Source organism: Dendrobates tinctorius, unplaced genomic scaffold, assembly GCF_039654945.1.
Source record: "Dendrobates tinctorius isolate UK_male_01 unplaced genomic scaffold, ASM3965494v1 ptg000071l, whole genome shotgun sequence".
Taxonomy (NCBI): domain Eukaryota; kingdom Metazoa; phylum Chordata; class Amphibia; order Anura; family Dendrobatidae; genus Dendrobates; species Dendrobates tinctorius.
The window spans coordinates 18,741,700-18,760,373 of record NW_027361739.1 but is presented as its reverse complement, the minus strand read 5'-3'; the positions used below and the strand labels follow the sequence as shown (position 1 = coordinate 18,760,373).

Here is an 18,674-nt window from a genome sequence, read left to right as displayed (position 1 = left end):
TCGCCACCAGGAAAAACAGGCAGTTGCAAAGGTTCGCCTCTTTGAACGTGACAGACCGTCCGGAAATTCTGGATGCCCTCCAAGCCCCATGGCAGTTCAAACTAGCATATGCATTTCCCCCAATCATACTGCTACCGCAGGTCATCAGGAAGATCAGGGCAGAGAAGGCACGAATAATCTTAATAGCGCCATTCTGGCCCAGGAGGCCATGGTTTTCATGCCTGCAAGCAATGTCGGTGACAGACCCTTGGGTGCTTCCTTCAACCCCCCATGCTCCTCTCTCAGGGGCCATTCTTCCATCCTCAAGTGGACAATCTCCACTTGATGGCTTGGAACTTGAAAGGGAAATGTTGAGAGCAAGGGGGTTCACGGAAGGGTTAGTCAATACTCTCCTGCAGAATCGAAAATTGACTACTACCAAAATTTACACCAGGGTATGGAGGAAGTTCCTAGAGTTTCACACAGCTCCCGACTGTAGAGAAATCCTGATAACACCGATCCTAGAGTTTCTACAAAAAGGGAAAGATTTAGGACTATCTGTTAACACACTAAAAGTCCAAGTGTCTGCTCTAGGGGCCCTCTATAGTTATAACGTGGCAGCCAATAGATGGATAGCCAGATTTATCTCGGCCTGTGAGCGGAGCAAACCGGTACACATACCCAGAGTTCCTCCTTGGGACTTTAATTTGGTACTAGATGCCCTAACACGTCCCCACTTTGAACTGTTAGACTCAATATCCCTTAAGCACCTATCACTCAAGACAGTACTACTAGTTGCAATAACTTCAGCCAGAAGAGTTAGCGACATACAAGCACTCTCAATAGAACCCCCTTTCCTGTTAACATTCCAGGATCAGCTAATATTAAAACCAAACCCCTCATACCTACCAAAAGTAGTGGGGAAGTTTCATAGGTCGCAAGACATCCACCTCCCTTCATTTTTTAGTAACCCTTCTACTCCAGAGGAAGAAAAATTCCATACACTAGACGTTAGAAGAGCAGTATTACAATACATCGAGAGGTCTAGCAACTGGAGGAAGTGTAGGGCTCTATTTATTTCCTTCCAGGGCCAAAAGAAGGGATATGAGGTCACAAGGGGTACCCTGTCTCGGTGGATCAGAGACGCGATCGGTCTGGCATACTCCGTGAGTAATGAAGATCCTCCGGAGGGTATCAGGGCACATTCCGTCAGAGCTATGGCTTCCTCATGGGCAGAGAGGGGAGACGTCGCAATCGAGTCTATATGTAAGGCCGCAACTTGGTCAACGCCCTCTACCTTTTATAACCACTATAGGCTTGATTTATCATGCTCATCTGACCTAGCCTTTGGTAGAGCTGTCCTCGGCACGGTGGTCCCTCCCAGGTGAAGGTCTCTGAAAGTCTCTCCAAGTGGGTGCTGTCGTGGCGAAGAGTAAAAAGCCGGATTACTTACCGGTAATGCTCTTTTAATGAGTCCACGACAGCACCCGCTCACTACCCTCCCTAGAAGTTAACATAATGTATATACACCTTCTTAGATGTAAAAATTGATAAACTAAAATATTGAAATGGCCTAATAATGGCGGTCCTCTGAAATCCAACTGAGGAGGAGAGGTGGACCGCCCTCTTTTATCTCTGTAGGTTTCCTGTTCCTATGGGCGGATCCCTCTCTCTCCAAGTGGGTGCTGTCGTGGACTCATTAAAAGAGCATTACCGGTAAGTAATCCGGCTTTTTTGGCCTGTTTAGCCTGAGGAATTTTAGTTCTGCACATCTTGGTATAAGGCATTAATATCTTTAGTCCACACCACCCTCGTTACACAAATTCACATAATCTGATCTGCATTGTCCAATAAACATTCAAGTTTACCCAGCTAGAAGTTGGAAAATCCGCTTAAACTGATTATCGTATATACTCGTGTATAAGCTGAGATTTTCAGCCCATTTTTTTGGGCTGAAAGTCCCCCTCTTGGCTTATACATGAGTCATATACGGGGGTCGGCGGGGGAGTGGGGGTGTCAGAGACCATACTCCCCCCTCCTGGCACGGTCTCTGCAGCCCCCCTGCTTCCCCATGATCTCAGTGTCCCTGGTGTTCCTGCATTCAGCGGTCACGTGGTACCACTCATTAAACTCATGAATATGTGCATATTTAATGAGCAATACCTCATGAACGCTGAATGCAGGAACAGCCTGGGACGCCAAGATCATGCTGGAAGCAGGGGCTGAAGCGACCGTGCGCCAGGAGGGGGGTGGTGAGTATGATGGGGGAGTAGAGCAATACTTACCGCTCCCTGTTCCATCGCTGTCTCCGGGTCCTCTGGCTGTGACATTTAGCGGAGGGCACAATGATGTAGTCAGGGCGCGTCCTCTGCTAATGTCATTGCACAGCACCCGGGAAACAGCGATGGAACCGGGAACGGTAATTATAGCCAGTGTTGGGGGCCTGAGCCAGCGGCGACGCCGGCACCTGGCCCCCAGCGACGGAGAGGTGAGTATGTTTTTTTTATAGCAACAGCAGCAGCATATGGGGGTATTTATCTATGGAGCATCTACCTGGGCCACCATTAACCCCTGTGCATCATATGGGGGGTATTTATGTATGGAGCTTCTACTTGGGCCACGATTAACCCTTGTGCAGCATATGGGGGTATTTATGTATGGAGCATCTACTTGGTCCACCATTAACCCCTGTGTATCATATAGGGGTATTTATGTATGGAGCTTCTACTTGGGCCACCATTAACCCCTGTGCATCATATGGGGGGTATTTATGCATGGAGATTCTACTTGGGCCACCATTAACCCTTGTGCAGCATATGGGGGGTATTTATGTATGGAGCATCTACTTGGGCCACCATTAACCCCTGTGCATCATATGGGGGGTATTTATGTATGGAGCCTCTACTTGGGCCACCATTAACCCTTGTGCAGCATATGGAGGGTATTTATGTATGGAGCTTCTACTTGGGCCACCATTAACCCCTGTGCATCATATGGGGGTATCTATGTATGGAGCTTCTACTTGGGCCACCATTAACCCTTGTGCTGCATATGGAGGGTATTTATGTATGGAGCTTCTACTTGGGCCACCATTAACCCTTGTGCATCATATGGGGGTATCTATGTATGGAGCTTCTACTTGGGACACCATTAACCCTTGTGCAGCATATGGGGGGTATGTATGTATGGAGCTTCTACTTGGGACACCATTAACCCTTGTGCAGCAATATATGGGGGTATTTATCCTTGGAGCATCTTTTTGGGCCACCATTAACCCTTTTGCAGCATTTTATGGGGGTATTTATCCATGGAGCATCTTTTTGGACCACCATTAACCGTTGTGCAGCACCACCCTCGGCTTATACACGAGTCAGTAAGTTTTCCCAGTTTTTTGTGGCAAAATTAGGGGGCAGGCTTATACACGAGTATATACATTATATGGTCAAAATACTCAGTTGCCTAATAATTGTGTGCACACTGTAGTCATAGTTTTACAGTAGATGTACAGTCACTGACTTGAGAACATCACTTCAAAGCTAGTCTGGAAAAAATTTTATCCTAATGTTTTTGGCAGGTAAAGCAGTTTTCAGAGCAGCTGCACTTGGTAAAACTTTAATGCACAGCTCAAACTTTCTTTATTATTTCCTCTTTCAAAATCATTACTTATTTATATTTCATATTCTCTGTCCTTTTGAAGCTTGCAATAAAATTTTGGATTATATTCTTCATCTTTATATCCGTGTCCAAACAGAAACATTTTTTGTGTTCTTCTCTTTCAACTGAAGACATCCATGGTCTCCTTTTCTTTATAGTTCCAATTATGGAGGAAGTGTTTAAAAAAAAACAAAAAACATTTCTAATGAACACAATAGAGGAAAGCATAAAAATGTAACTAGTCAATAGATCTTCATCAGTTTCTAATAAATAGTTGATGACCTAATTGACTGTTAGGTCCAAAAGAAGAATATTTCAAAACTCAGCTTAACAGTGTCCATGTAGGCCTTCTGTCATCCACGCTGCGCTAATTTCTATTAGCGGAAAGCTACGGTATGCAACTAGGTAAGCTTTACAATCCTTGAAGACACATCACTATTTTTCTGAGATGTCATTGCACAAAAACCACCTTACTTGTGCTCTGTCATTATTTTTTAAAAATTGCAATTGATTTAACCCAAGCCATTACCCTCTTCCTGATCAATGAATGAGAGTCTATCAGGTTCCGCCAAGGTGTCCATTGTTTTCATAGGAAAAATATCGCTACATGGAGAGCTATTAGGCTAAGTGCACACGTACCGGAACTCTTGCGGAAATTACCGCGAGAATTCCGGAATTCCAGTCCGCGGGAAAATCGCATTTTAAATTCCCGCGGAAAAACTAGCATTTTGCAAGCGTATTTAGCTTGCAAAATGCTAGCGTTCTCCAAGCGATCTGTAGCATCGCTTGGAGAACTGATTGACAGATTGGTCACACTCGTCAAACATAGTGTTTGACAAGTGTGCCCAACTTTTTACTACTGAGGCCGCAGATGCGGCATCAATAGTAAAAGATAGAATGTTAAAAAAAAAAAAAATAGTGTTATTCTCATCCTCCGACGTCCCGCGCATCCGTTCCCAGTAATCCTTTGCGAAAATGCCCGCGATGACGTCAGTTCTCGCGGGATCGCGACGTCTGCGGTAATTCGTGATGATGTCGCGCGAATGACCGCGAAACTTCGCGATCCCGCGAGAAGGGACGTCATCGCGAGCATTTTCGCAAAGGATTACTGGGAACGAGAGCGTGAAGAGAGGCGGGAAGGCTGCGCGGGACGTCGGAGGGTGAGAATAACAATATTTTTTATTTTAAATTCTATTTTTTACAGGGATATGGTACCCAAAGCCCGGAGGACAGTCTCCTCTCCTTCGGACCATGGGTACCATCCGCAATTGTTCTGCTTACTTTCCGCATGGTGTGCACAGCCACATGCGGGAAATAAGCGGAACAATGCATTCCTATGGGTGCGGGATCGCCGCGATTCCGCAAATTAATGAGCATGCTGCGTTTTTTTACCGCGAAGCGATTCCGCCGCGGTAAAAACCGCAGCATTAGCACAGCATTGCGGAATCCCATAGGAATGCATGGGATGCTTATTTTTCGCGTTTTCGCGGCAAAATTGCGCGGTTAAAACCACCGCGGAAATGCGAAAAAAACGCCACGTGTGAACTCAGCCTTATTCTTTATAATGTGCCAGAATCTGTGATGCAAATGTAAAACTAATCCTAATATGTACTGTATGGATAAAAGTATTAAGGTATGCCTTTTAATAATGGAATTCAGGTTTTCCATTCTGTGTCATTACCACAGTATAATATCCAGCCCCTTGCTGTGGAGTCTGCCCTTACAAACATTTATGAAAGGATGACTTGTTCTAAATAGCTCAGTTAACTTGAGCGTGGTCCATGCAACCATTGCGTTGTAGCAGTTTGGTTCATGACATTTTTTCCCTCAAAAATACTCCACCATCAAATGTAACTGGTATTGTAGAAAAAATGGAAAGGTTTAGGAACCACATCAACTCAGCCAAAAAGTGGAGATTACATAAAATTACAGAGTGTGGTCACCGAGCGCTGAGGAGTAGAGGGAATAAAACCAACCCTCTGCTGACTCGTTGCCTGCATTGCCCCAAATATTGCATAATTTTCCATGTCCAAGCAGCTGCATGGAAGCTTTGGATCACCAATCACTAAGACAAGCATTGGATGGAGTGCTGTAAAGCAACCACCACTGTACTCTAGAATTATGGACTTCACCATGCCAACGAATCACACTTCTTTATACGACATCTGATGGATGAGACTTGGGTTGTCGATTATCAGGAGAATGTTACCTGCCTGACTGTGACAGCTGTAAAGTTAAGTGGAGGAAGAATAATGCTATGGGGTTGTATTTCAGAGGTTGGTCTTTGCCTTTTTAATTCTAGTGAAGGGAAATGTTAATACTTCAGCATACCAAGACTTTGTAGTTAATTGTAACTTCCAACTTTGTGGGAACAGTTTAGGGGAAGGTACCACAGTGCTCAAAGTTAGGCCTATAAAGACATGGTTGGATGAGTTTCTTGTGGAAGAGTGTAACAAGGTGGCATGGGGTGGTAGTCGCAGGCAAGTCCACTACAGCAGAATCAGTCCACACCCTGGTCCCTTGCACATAAAATGTCAGTTCCAATCCCAGCCCCGGGTCACAGTGGGTTACCTCACTCCTGCAGCTTTTCTCCACAATGGGACGACGTCCTCCGGAAGAACCACGCTTCACACTGTATAGGGTCTAACAGTGGCAACTTGTATTTTAATAATAATAAAGATGTAGAAATAAACAGGTGATGGATGATTCCCATTCTGTCCCTAGACACAGCAACGGCTGCAGCAGCAAAGTCCATGACTCTCAGTAAGCTCTGTGGAGCCAAAGTCTCTGGTGGGGCACACATCCAGTCCTTGTGCCCAACAGTCCTGGCAGCCTATGTCCTCGCCAGCCAGGGGTCTTCTCCGTCCAAGACGGGGACACGCACATCCCCCAGATGGGGGTCCCTTCTGTCCAAGATGGGGACACACGTCCTGCCTCAGGCACTCATGCCTGGGCTCTGAGCAGGAAGCAGGAGCTTCCTGCTCCCAAGATGCTGCTTGCTCCGCCCACAAAGTTAACCCCTGAAATCCCTAACTCTACATCAGTACATACAATGGGGGAATACAGGAACATTACACAAGCCATTGCAAACACAGCACACTTATACGTAGAATACAGTAACTTTGGCTACTTTCACACTAGCGTTTTTTTGCGCTGCGTGCGCAGTCCAAACGCATACAAAAAACGCATCAAGCGTTTTGCATGCGTTTGCTTATTTTATGCGCATGCATTTTAACCAGTTTGTAGCCATATTGACTCTTAAAACGCATGCGATTTTAAACGCTGACGTGCGCATGTCCATGCGCACGTCTGCGTTCCCATAGGCTTTAATGTGTTATTTAGTCGCCTTCTGTGCGCACGCGTTTTTTCGAGACAGGTTGGACGGACCAAAAATGCAACAGGTTGCGTCCGGCGCGCCTGGGCGCACACCACAAAATAACGCATGCACACGTAAACGCATACGAACGCGTGCAAACGCTAGACCATGCGCCCCCATGTTAAAGATAGGGGATCAGGACGCATGCGCATATACGCGCACAATGCGCTGCGTTAAACGCTAGAGTGAAACCAGCCTTACCTGGTACATAACATTAATACAGTGAAGTGCACGGGACCAGCACATAGGAGAGAGGGGAAGCAATGGGATTCTTCACCACCTCCTTACAAGAACATGACTGAATGCACAGAGTCCTGACCGCAAATGCATCCTATATTTTTGGAATGAGCTAGAATGAAGTTTGTGAGCCTGGACCTCTTATCTAACATCAGTGTATGATCTTCTGGATGAATGGGAAGAAATTCTCACAAACACATTTCACACTCTTGTAGAAAGTCTTCCCAGAATAGTTGACACTTTTAGTTGCAAAGTTGCCTATGGTTTAATGCAGGGGTGGGGAACCTCAGGCCCCAGGGCCAATTACGGCCCTCGATGACCTTTTATCAGGCCCCCGAGCAGATTCTCAGGGACCGCATTCTTGGGCAGGGAGCTGTATTTTGATTGCCACAAGCTCATTAATTTCTTCTTGCTCTGTTGGCACACACACTCACTGAACATTGAAGGGCATGCAATGAAAGATTAAGTCATGAAACCAGTGCCAGAGTCAGGATGTACTTTGTGGGCGGAGTTTGTACGGTCCCCGAAGGATGGTATAAATATCCAAATGGCTCTTGGCAGAAAAAAGATTCCCCACCCCTGGTTTAATGCCTATGGATTTAGAATTGGAGGTCATAAAAGCTCTTGTAAATGCAATGTATAGATGTCCCATACGTTTGTTGATATAGTGTATGTAACAAACCCAGAATATTAAAAATAATGCACTAAACACTCTGCAACTGATATCTAATTTGCTATTTGCTTCTTTTCTGAGACCCCATCACTCTCCACTATTTTAAACTTTCTATCTACTTGATTAAAATGAAGAAAAAAGTAATAAAATTATCAATTACTAAAATATTCCTCTGGAAATTATGTTCTATTTATAGTATAAAATACCCATATGGATTCAAATGAGAGATCATTACAGCATATCTCCAGAACGTCCTGTGTGTTAGGGCTCTTGCACAAGGTCATATTTTCGAACCAAGTGCGATCTGACAAAACATTGGATCGCACACGGACCAACGTTATTCTATGAGTGTGCAAATATCCGATTTATTTCCTAGTAATACGTCTGTCTGAAAAAAAGAACGCTGCATGCCCAAGCTTGAGCCAATATTCGGATCGCACTCTGCCATGGAAGTCAATAAGTGAGTGGAAACCATCCTGGCACACCCTGCAAACACGTTTCCTGCAGCAGTGCTCCAGGTGCGCCGAACGTCTGTAGAGAAAATCCACTCTACACGAAGATTTCATCCATTATAAGTTCATGCTTAGAAAATACAACACTACCCTTCACCTCTCCAAACAAACCTATTTCAACACCCTCATCACCTCACTGTCCAATAACCCCTCCTAGGCCCCTCCTCTTCTCCTTGTACACTGCCCCTATTGGTCAAACAATCAGTAGATTTGGTTTCCAGTACCATCTCTATGCTGATGACACCCAATTATACGCTTCTTCTGACATCACGCCTGCCTTTCTAGAAAACACCGGCGATTGTCTAAACGCTGTGTCTAACATCATGTCCTCACTATATCTGAAACTGAACCTGTCAAAGACTGAACTCCTTGTGTTTCCTCCCTCTACTAATGTACCTATACCCGACATTGCCATTTCCGTGTGTGGTTCCACTATTACTCCCCAGCAACAGCCCGCTGTCTTGGGGTCATATTGACGCCGAGCTTTCCTTTGCCCCCCACATTCGATCACTGGCTCGCTCTTGTTATCTGCACCTCAAAAACATTTCTAGAATTCGACCTTTTCTTACTTTTGAGTCTGCAAAAACTCTTACTGTTTCTCTTATTCATTCTCGTCTCAACTATTGTAACTCTCTTCTAATCGGTCTCCCTCTTACCAAACTCTCCCCCCTCCAATCTGTCTTGAATGCTGCAGCCAGGATCATATTCCTCACCAATCGTTACACCGATGCCTCTACCTTGTGGCAGTCATTACACTGGCTACCCATCCACTCCAGAATTCAGTATAAACTTATTACCCTCACCCACAAAGCCCTCCATGGCTCAGCACCACCCTACATCTCCTCCCTTGTTTCAGTATACCACCCTACCTGTGTCCTCCGTTCTGCTGATGACCTGAGGTTAGTATCCTCAATAGTCAGAACCTCCCACTCCCGTCTCCAAGACTTTACACGTGCTGCGCCAATTCTTTGCAATGCACTTCCCAGGTCAATACGATTAGTCCCCAATCCCCACAATTTTAAGCGTGCCCTGAAAACGCATTTATACAGACTGGCCTATTGCCTCAACATATTAACCTAATCTATCCCTGTGTGGCACAGCCAAAAGTTTTACCATAACCAGGTTCCCCGCATCATGTTCCCACATGCTTTATGCATCCATTAGCCCTTTGTGTCTGTACTGTTACACACTTACCATTATGGCTGGTCCATACAATCAGGGCAACTGTTACCACCCACCTTTCGTGTCTACCTCTTTCCTCATAGACTGTAAGCTTGCAAGCAGGGCCCTCATTCCTCTTGGTATCTGTTATGATCTATGTGATTATTGTTATGCTGTAATGTCTATTGCCTGTACAAATCCCCTCTGAAATGTAAAGTGCTGCGGAATATGTCGGCGCTATAGAAATAAAATGTATTATTATTTATTATCTCATTGCACTTGGGTGACATCTGAGTGCAGTCCGATTTTCAAGGACATATAATGGAGAAGATGGAGAATTTTTTTTTTCTATCTTATCCTTGAGATTAGGGAACATACAGTGATCACACTCTGATCAGAGTCTGATTAGCATACTCATCAGGATTTTGCTTTAATTAATATGTTATTTTAACATTGTTACTTATGACTTGTGTATGACCTGTTAAACTGTAAAGCTCTGCGGAATATGTTGGCGCTATATAAAGATTATTATTATTTTCTCAGATGAGTGAATATACACTGGTGTGACCCCAGCCTTCATATGAAAAACAGCACTGAACTTACTGGCTTCCTGCTGGGTTTACATGTTTGCTTATATCTAGGAACCAATCTGAATTGGCAGCATTGCAGTATAAGCTTTGAAGGGAAGCAGGAGCCATAAGGGATTTGCAAACTGCTTTAGTTTGCCAATAAAAAATGCAGTCAACCCTTGACTGATCAAGGATAAAAGCCAACACTAACAAATATAAATAGTAGGTGGAGAAAAAAACGCTGCAAAAATACCCTGAAAGTTATGTTCACATAGCATTTGTTCCAATAATCAGGGGTCCCGTTAGCGCTTGCGTCCAAACCCCTGCAAAATGGGATTCAGGCATGTGCATTGACTAGAATGATGTAGCAGGAATCACAGTGTGCTCTGTCGTGCATTATTTTTGGCCATAGTTGAGTCTGGCAGCAAGACATATTCTACAGCTTTAAAGGGGTTGTCCACTACTTTAAATTATCCACCGGGGCCCCTAATGAATTTTGTAAATCCCTAAATAATAATTATAATAATAATAATCTTTATATAGCGCCAACATATTCCGCAGCGCTTTACAGTTTAACAGTTTCAAAACACAAGTCATAAGTATCAACGTTAACAATACAATAATTAAAGCGAAATAAGACGACCCTGCTCGTGAGAGCTTACAATCTACAATGAGGTGGGGGAGATACAATGTACAGGTGTGTATTTACAATGATGGTCCAGCCATCTTGAGGGAGTGAGGGTTGGATGGAGATAGTGAATGGGCTACACACGCACACTTACACATAAAATGACTTTGATTACTGAATGTGATAGGCCGCTCTGAACAAACGTGTTTTGAGGGAGCGCCTGAAATTATGCAAATTGTGGATAGTCCTAATTTCTTGGGATAGAGCATTCCAGTGGATTGGCGCAGCGCGGGAGAAGTCTTGGAGTCGGGAGTGGGAGGTACGGATTAGTGCAGAGGTTAGTCGAAATTCGTTTGCAGAGCACGTGTTGCATATACTGCCTGTGAGCGGCGCTATTGCTGGCCGCTCACAGGCAGCACGTGACCCCCGGCTACAGCCAGCTCTTGCTTCCGCTGACATCCTGTCAAGTGCTGGCAGCAGTCGGGGGTCCCTCTTCCTTCTGCGCTGGCTGCCAGGCTGTGGGCGGGGTTATCCCTCCGCGTCACACCCGGCATCCACCATGCGCCCATTCATTGAGAAAGCGGGCGGTGCATGCTGGGTGTGACGCAGGGAGTAACCCCGCCCACAACCCAGCAGCCACCAAGGGGATTCAGCACTGAGTCACGCCTCATATGTCGTGACGTCAGTGCTGGGTCACGTGCTGCCTGTGAACGGCCACGGATAGCGCCGCTCACAGGCAGTATAGGCAACATAAGGTATTTACAAAATTCATTAGGGGCCCCGGGGGGATACATTGGGGGGATTACTTTATAGTAGTGGACAACCCCTTTAACTAGGCAGATATGAACAAAAATGATACACGAGAGAGCACATTGTGACTCGTCTGTATCATAGTCAGTGGCCCCATCAGTGCATCTGCATGAATCCCATTTTGCAGGGGTTTGGGCGTAAGCCCTAATGGGACCCTTGATTATTTGTGTATAAAGGTGTAGTGTGCCTTTAACTCCACTACAAGTAAATTGACCTTGTTTGATTACCCATTAGATTTGGCCTGTTAGACTCAATGGCAATGATCTGGAATGTCTACAATCCTTGTATTATTTGGTGCTGTGTCACCCTACTGTAACTGTGTTCAATGCCTCCATTGTGTGAAAATTGGTGTTTGTTAAAAATCTGGAGTCATTTTTTGCTAAAAAATATAAAAAAGGTTCTCAGTTATTACCAGATGGAGGGTAATTTAAAATCTAGATTGAAGCAAAAGTGTCAGTAGAATGAGCTGGTAAGCAGGCGAAAGATGGATCGCCGAGGTGTATAATTACAGCCAGTGAGCGCACATTGATTAATGTGTTATTTTGCCCTCGTCTGTGGGTTGTTATATGGCTTCCTGATTTGAGTGTGGATTTTATTTTCTGGCCGACACGTGAGGCTACAAAAATTCCCACCAGATCCAAATCATCTGAAAATCTAAGAATCACCATCTTGTATCAGGTCTTTCAGGTCACTGACTCCTCTGCATTGTAAGGTAGGATTTTGGATAGAAATACGTAGGTGAAGACAATTCTAGTGCTTACAGGTTAATATCTAAATATTAAAGTGCATTAATCTATATCCTTGAGTGCATAGGGGATAATAAACTGTGAAAGAAGTTTAATATGAAGACAAAGAATATGAAAAGGTTATTTTATCAACACTATAAAACTGTTTTTTGTTTTTTTTAAATCCTTTTAAAAAAAGTTTTGGGGAGGAAGCCTTTTTTAAAAAAAAAACAACAAAAACCAGGAACGGCAGTTACTGAATGTTTTTTTTCTTCATCTCTTTTTCAGTCTTCCTGGACTGCATCCCAGCCACATCACTTCCCAAAAGCAGAACCGCACAGGCCAACACCACCGCCACAGATCGCAGGGAAATCCCACCGCCACCCATGGTAAGTATATAGAATGTGTTTCTACAAAAATAAAGAGACGTAAATAAAAGCACAAACATGATTAAAAACAGATAAAAACATGAGACAAGGTTAAAATGAGTTTAAAGAAAAGCAGAAAAACTCAGAACTTCATTTAATCCATTGGGTTGAACAGTATTAATTATGGAGATCTATTTTGCCTCAAGTTGGGCCAGATTTTTCCTCCAACTGCCTTCCCTCTGGTCTATGTATACCTTGTCAATGCCCATGACTTTCAAAAGTTTAGCATTACAATCATGTCTGCTCTTAAAGGTAGAAACGTCTTCTATGTCTCTGGAGTTTACTATATCCCTGTAGTGTTCTCTTACCCGGTGTTTAAATGGCCTAGAGGTTAAGCCAATGTAGACTTTGTTACATGGACATACCGCATAGTACACCACACCTATGCTATTACAGGTAATATGTTGCGTGATGGTGTAAGTCTTTTTTTTTTTTTTTTTTTTTTTTAAACCATACATTTTTATTGATTTTTAAATAAAGTCATATTTAGCAACCATTTAGCCTCCAATCGAACATTGTTGCAAAAATTACCTCAATCATTTTTCGGCCAAATATAATAGTATTTTAACAAAACTGAATATTATGGGAAAAAAAAATAAAAGGGAAAGGGGTGATGACTACAGATTACTGCAGGTGTAAGTCTTTTTATCAGACTGAAATTTTGTTCCATGAGACATTTTCGGGCAGGCAATACAATTATTGCAAGAAAAAAAAAAAAACATTTTGGGCGTCTAGAGCCAAATGCTTCTTCTGTACTAGGACCTTTGTAGTAGCTATGGACCAGTAGGTCCCTGAGGTTTTGTGATCTTATATGTAATGGAGGGTTTGTTGTCCAGACATTTAGTCAATGTGGAATCCATTTTGAGCATCGGCCAATACTTCTCTAATGCACCTCTCATATATGACCATTTTTCATTGTAGGTTGATAGAAATCTCACCTTTTCTTCTACCCCACATTTAGCCTATGGATGTAACAGATCCTTTCTTAATGTTAATAAAGCTTTTTCAGGCCTTTAATACATCTTTTGGAATAACCTCTGTCTTTAAATCTTGTGGAAAGGGCATCTGTTATGTGTTCATTTTCCCCTTCAATATTGAGGTCTGATGAACTCCCTCTTCTGGTGAAGGAAGGTAGTGAGGCTGATTACCAAACACCTGAGCTGGTAGAGGATGACTGGGTGACGGGAATTGCTGACTGGATATAAGGCAGCCGACGCCCTTCTGCCTCGCTGGTTGATTTCTCTGAGGTATTCTAGGAGACCAGTCTGATTCCTGCTCCTCAAAAGCTAAGTTTTCTGCCTTGCTTTTTGTGTTTGTGTTTTGGTTTTATTTTGCCTTGCTTTTCTGGATTCTGCCATTCCCTGCTGGGGTGAGCTGAATTCCTTTGTGTCTTTTTGCTCTGTCTTCAGAAAATACCTGAGTACTGGCACAGTCTTTTTGAAGACTAGCGTCTTCAGGGCCTTTTTCCCTGTCAGTCTGTTGGCTCTTGTTTTGATAGGGTTTTTGGCGGATTGCAGACAGCAGCTTTTCTATCCTGTCCTATCTAGTTAGCTTGGGCCCCATCATTTGCTCAGTCTATCTTTCTATCTGTGTTAGTGTTTTTTCTTCTTGCTTCACCGTCATTATATGTTGGGGGCTGCCTATTGCTTTGGGATCTGCTCTGGGGCAGTTTAGATTTCCCTTTCTGCCTTTAGGCTATGTAGTTCTCCGGCTGTGATCGAGGGGTCTAGGGCACCGTAGGAGACCCCTCACGGCTACTGCTAGTTGTGTTGATAGGTTCAGGGGTCTGCAATCCGATAGCTGCCAACTTCTCTGGTTTTCTGGACTTAGCTAGCATTTCTGTTTTTGCCTCCTACGGTGACTCATTCATAACAGAATCACCAGCCGGAGAACTACATAGCCTAAAGACAGAAAGGGAAATCTAAACTGCCCCCGAGCAGACCCCAAAGCAATAGGCAGCCCCCAACATTTAATGACGGTGAAGCAAGAAGAAAAAACACTAACACAGATAGAAAGATAGACTGATCAAATGATGGGGCCCAAGCTAACTAGTTAGGACAGGATAGAAAAGCTGCTGTCTGCAATCCGCCAAAAACCCTATCAAAGCAAGAGCCAACAGACTGACAGGGAAAAAGGCCCTGAAGACGCTAGGCTTCAAAAAGAGTATGTCAGTACTCAGGTATTTTCTGAAGACAGAGCAAAAAGACACAAAGGAATTCAGCTCACCCCAGCAGGGAATGGCAGAATCCAGAAAAGCAAGGCAAAATAAAACCAAAACACAAATGCAAAAAGCAAGGCAGAAAACTTACCTTTTGAGGAGCAGGAATCAGACTGGTCTCCTAGAATCCCTCAGAGAAATCACCAGCAAGGCAGAAGGGCGTCGGCTGCCTTATATCCAGTCAGCAATTCCCGTCACCCAGTCATCCTCTACCAGCTCAGGTGTTTGGTAATCAGCCTCACTACCTTCCTTCACCAGAAGAGGGAGTTCATCAGACCTCAATGGTGAAGGGGAAAATGAACACATAACAGGCATCCATCTGTTTGCAAAAGAGTTGATCATTAGAACAAATTCTTCTTACTAAATTGTCTGGTAGGTATTTCAGAGATTAACATTTTGGGGTGAAATGAGCTCACATGTAACAGGAAATTTACAGCTGTATCCTTTCGGAATACGTCTTTCTCAGTACATTAGTTTTCTCCCTTCTGGCTTAAAACATCCAAACATTCGATACTATTCTGATTAAATTTGGACGTGAGCCTGACGTTGAGTTTGTTGTTAAGATTCTCACAGGATGCGAGAAGTTCCTGTTCTGTGCCCTGCCAAATCATGAAAATATCATCTATGAAGCGCACCCAGAGCAAGACCTTCTCTATAAATGCTATGGAGTTAGTGAAAAAGATAGATCTTTCCCACATGCCTAAAACTAGATTGGCATATGATGGAGCAAATGCAGCCCCGATAGCTGTACCCTGATTTTGCAGGTAAATGGTCTCCTTAAATGTGAAATAGTTATGTTCTAGCACGAACTTCAAGAGGTTATCAGGAAGTTAGTGAAATCCCTGCTGAGATCAGACATTTCTAAGAAGATTTTTATTGCTTGAATTCCATGTTGATGTTGAATAGATGTATATAAGGATTCAACATCCAGAGTAACAAATCACATGTCATTCTCCATAGGTATCCCTTCAATCTTGTTTAGCAAGTTGCCTTTATCCTTAATATGTGATGATCATGTGTACACCGAGGGTTTCAAATAAAAGTCTAGATACTTACCAAGTACCTCACAGAGACATGCATTCCTTGACACAATGGGGTGCCCTGGAGGATTCACCAAATTTTTGTGGATTTTAGGAATGAAGTAAATGCAGGCCGCCTTGGGGTATACTGGTACCAAATTGGCCTTTATGTCTTTGGTGATGATTCCTTCCATAGAAGCTTTCTCCAAGACCTCTTGTAATTCGCTGTAAAAAGCTGAAGTGGGATTAAAGGTTAATCTTTTATAACATCCTGGATCCCTCAATTGTCTGAATGCTTCTTTTTTGTATTGTGTTGTGGGCAAGAGCACCACATTACCTCCTTTATCATCTGGTTTTATCATAACCTCTTTCAGATCTCTCAATTCTTTTAAAGCTTTTCTCTGAGGTGATCATTAGTGATTTTAGGAGAAATTGCCTTTTATTCATTCTTAGCATCTTGACAAATAATTCCACATTGGGAAATAAATTTAGAAGTGGGAATTTTTTAGGGGTTGGTGGTATAAACTTACCCACAGTTGTTGGCTCGTCTTAGGCCTGTTTCACATTTCCGTTTGTTGCCATCAGTCAAAATCCGCCGTTTTGCAAAAAAAACGGATCCGCCTCTCTCTCCAACCGTTTTTTGACGGAATCCAGCAACGGTTCCGCTTTTTGACACTGAGCATGCCCGAAAGAATTTCCTTGCCATAATTTTAACCCCAAATTCCGTTCTGGCGGCAGCAAAATCTCTCTCCCTTCCTCCCTCTCTCTCTTTTTTTTTCCCAAACTCGTTTTCCTTTAAATTTCAGTCTCTAACTTACTAAAGCGGATCCGTCGTCAAAAAACGATCTGGTGGCATCCGTTTGTGCCACAACGGATCCGTTTTTTCACAACCTGGCGGATTTTGACTGACGTGAAATAACTGAAATGTGAAACAGGCCTTACTCACAACTCAATTCCTTCAAGATCAAAATAGCATCCTGTTCTTTGTCCGTCCATTCCTCTCTGGCAATAGAGTTATCATGAAGTTTTTTTAAGAATTATTTTCCTTATGAATAAATGAAGATCTTTTATGGCTGAAAAGAGGTCAAAATAGGCAGTGGGTGAGACACTAAGACCTAAGCTCAGTACCTCTATCTGTGGTTTACTCAGTCCAACATCTGTTAGGTTAATTACCTGAAGCTTAGATGTGGAGGGATAATCATTCCTTTTCTCCCTTTTCTTATAGCTGCCACCTCTTTTCTTATTATTACACCTGAAATTGTAAAAACGGTTTCCATTACCACTGACATGATCATCTTCCCTTGATGATACTGATGAGATCGATGAAGATCTTGCTGTATCGTCGTCTTTTACCGGTGTTTGTTGCCATCCTGAATATCTCTTTGGAATTTTCTAGTCTTTGTTTCCTTTTCTTCCTTTTCCCAAATTTGAAACTAATTATCTATATCTTTATTTAGCGCTTCCTTTTCAGCTAGTGTTAGGGTTTCACTTAGTTTATTCTGAGTACTCTCAACATCACTTTCAAGTTTATTAAAACTATTTTTGTTGTTTCCTATCAAAAGCTCAATGAAGGATTTAGAGCAGAGGTTACATGCTTCTTCCCATTTTCTTTTAAAATAGGTGTCATCAACTGGAAAAGATCATAGAATCGTAGCGTTGGAAGGGACCTCCTGGGCCATCTGGTCCAACCCCCTGCTCAAAGCAGGATTCGCTAAATCATCCCAGTCAGATGTCTGTCCAGCCTCTGTTTGAAGACTTCCATTGAAGGAGAACTCACCACCTCTCGTGGCAGCCTGTTCCACTCATTGATCACTCTAACTGTCAAAAAGTTTTTTCTAATATCTAATCTGTGTCTCCTCCCATTCAGTTTCATCCCATTGCTTCTAGTCTTTCCTTGTGCAAATGAGAATAAAGTTGATCCTTCTACAATGTGACAGCCCTTTAGATATTTGTAGACAGCTATTAAGTCTCCTCTCAGTCTTCTCTTTTGCAAACTAAACATTCCCAAATCCTGCAACCTTTCCTCATAAGACAGGGTTTGCAGATGGCAGATCACGTATAAGAAAACCTCTGGGGATCAGTAATTTTGCTAAATATTTTTCCAATGATGCTTTATTCCACCATGTGCGTGTTCTTTTCTCTAATAAATATTTGATGGAATTTTTTAGTTCTGTTTTCCTTCCGCTTTCCATGCTTCCATTTTGTATTGTGTCCCCATTGAAGACATTATCCATACAAGATGGCTAGTTCAATTCTCTGGCTTTAATATCCATACTGCCCATATGGGCAAACTGTAAACAAAGTACAGTATTTAATACAAGCAAACAAATACTGACCTAGCTATTGATGGCACTTTCAGAATCAACACAGACCTACAAATACAAGGAAGCACATGCCATATGTTTTCTTAAAAGAATTTCCAAATCTTTATTAAACAGAGTAATACAATTAAAACATTTTTTCATGAGGAATACAGGTTACAAAAGGATCTGCAAACACTGCAAACACAGGGTTACATATCCCTATATTTCTGATATACCACATGTTGAATTGATTTTTTAAAAAATTATTACTCAGTAGTATTTGAAAATATACAGATGGATAAATGAGCAAACAAGAGGGAATTACCCTGATATAAGCTTGACCCATACACATAGGAAAAAAGGATTGAGCTATCTCAATGCA

General features: G+C 43.0%; 1 protein-coding gene across 14 annotated transcripts in view; it reads left to right on the top strand.

Moving 5' to 3' along the window:
- LOC141096078 (uncharacterized) overlaps positions 1 to 18,674 on the top strand; it is a 603,498-nt gene that overhangs the window by 176,563 nt on the left and 408,261 nt on the right. For 6 of the 14 annotated variants that reach the window (XR_012233571.1, XR_012233573.1, XR_012233572.1 and 3 more), the window contains exon 3: positions 12,613 to 12,713. The exons of 7 other annotated variants lie outside the window; for them this stretch is intronic. Coding sequence is in view for 1 of the 7 variants with exons in the window: in XM_073582481.1 (XP_073438582.1) it covers positions 12,613 to 12,713; positions 17,610 to 17,643 (135 nt within the window). In the remaining 6 variants the exon portion in view is untranslated. Of the gene's footprint in view, positions 1 to 12,612; positions 12,714 to 17,609; positions 18,130 to 18,674 lie in introns of those variants that run through there. One more of the 14 variants, XM_073582481.1, reaches the window with a different exon arrangement.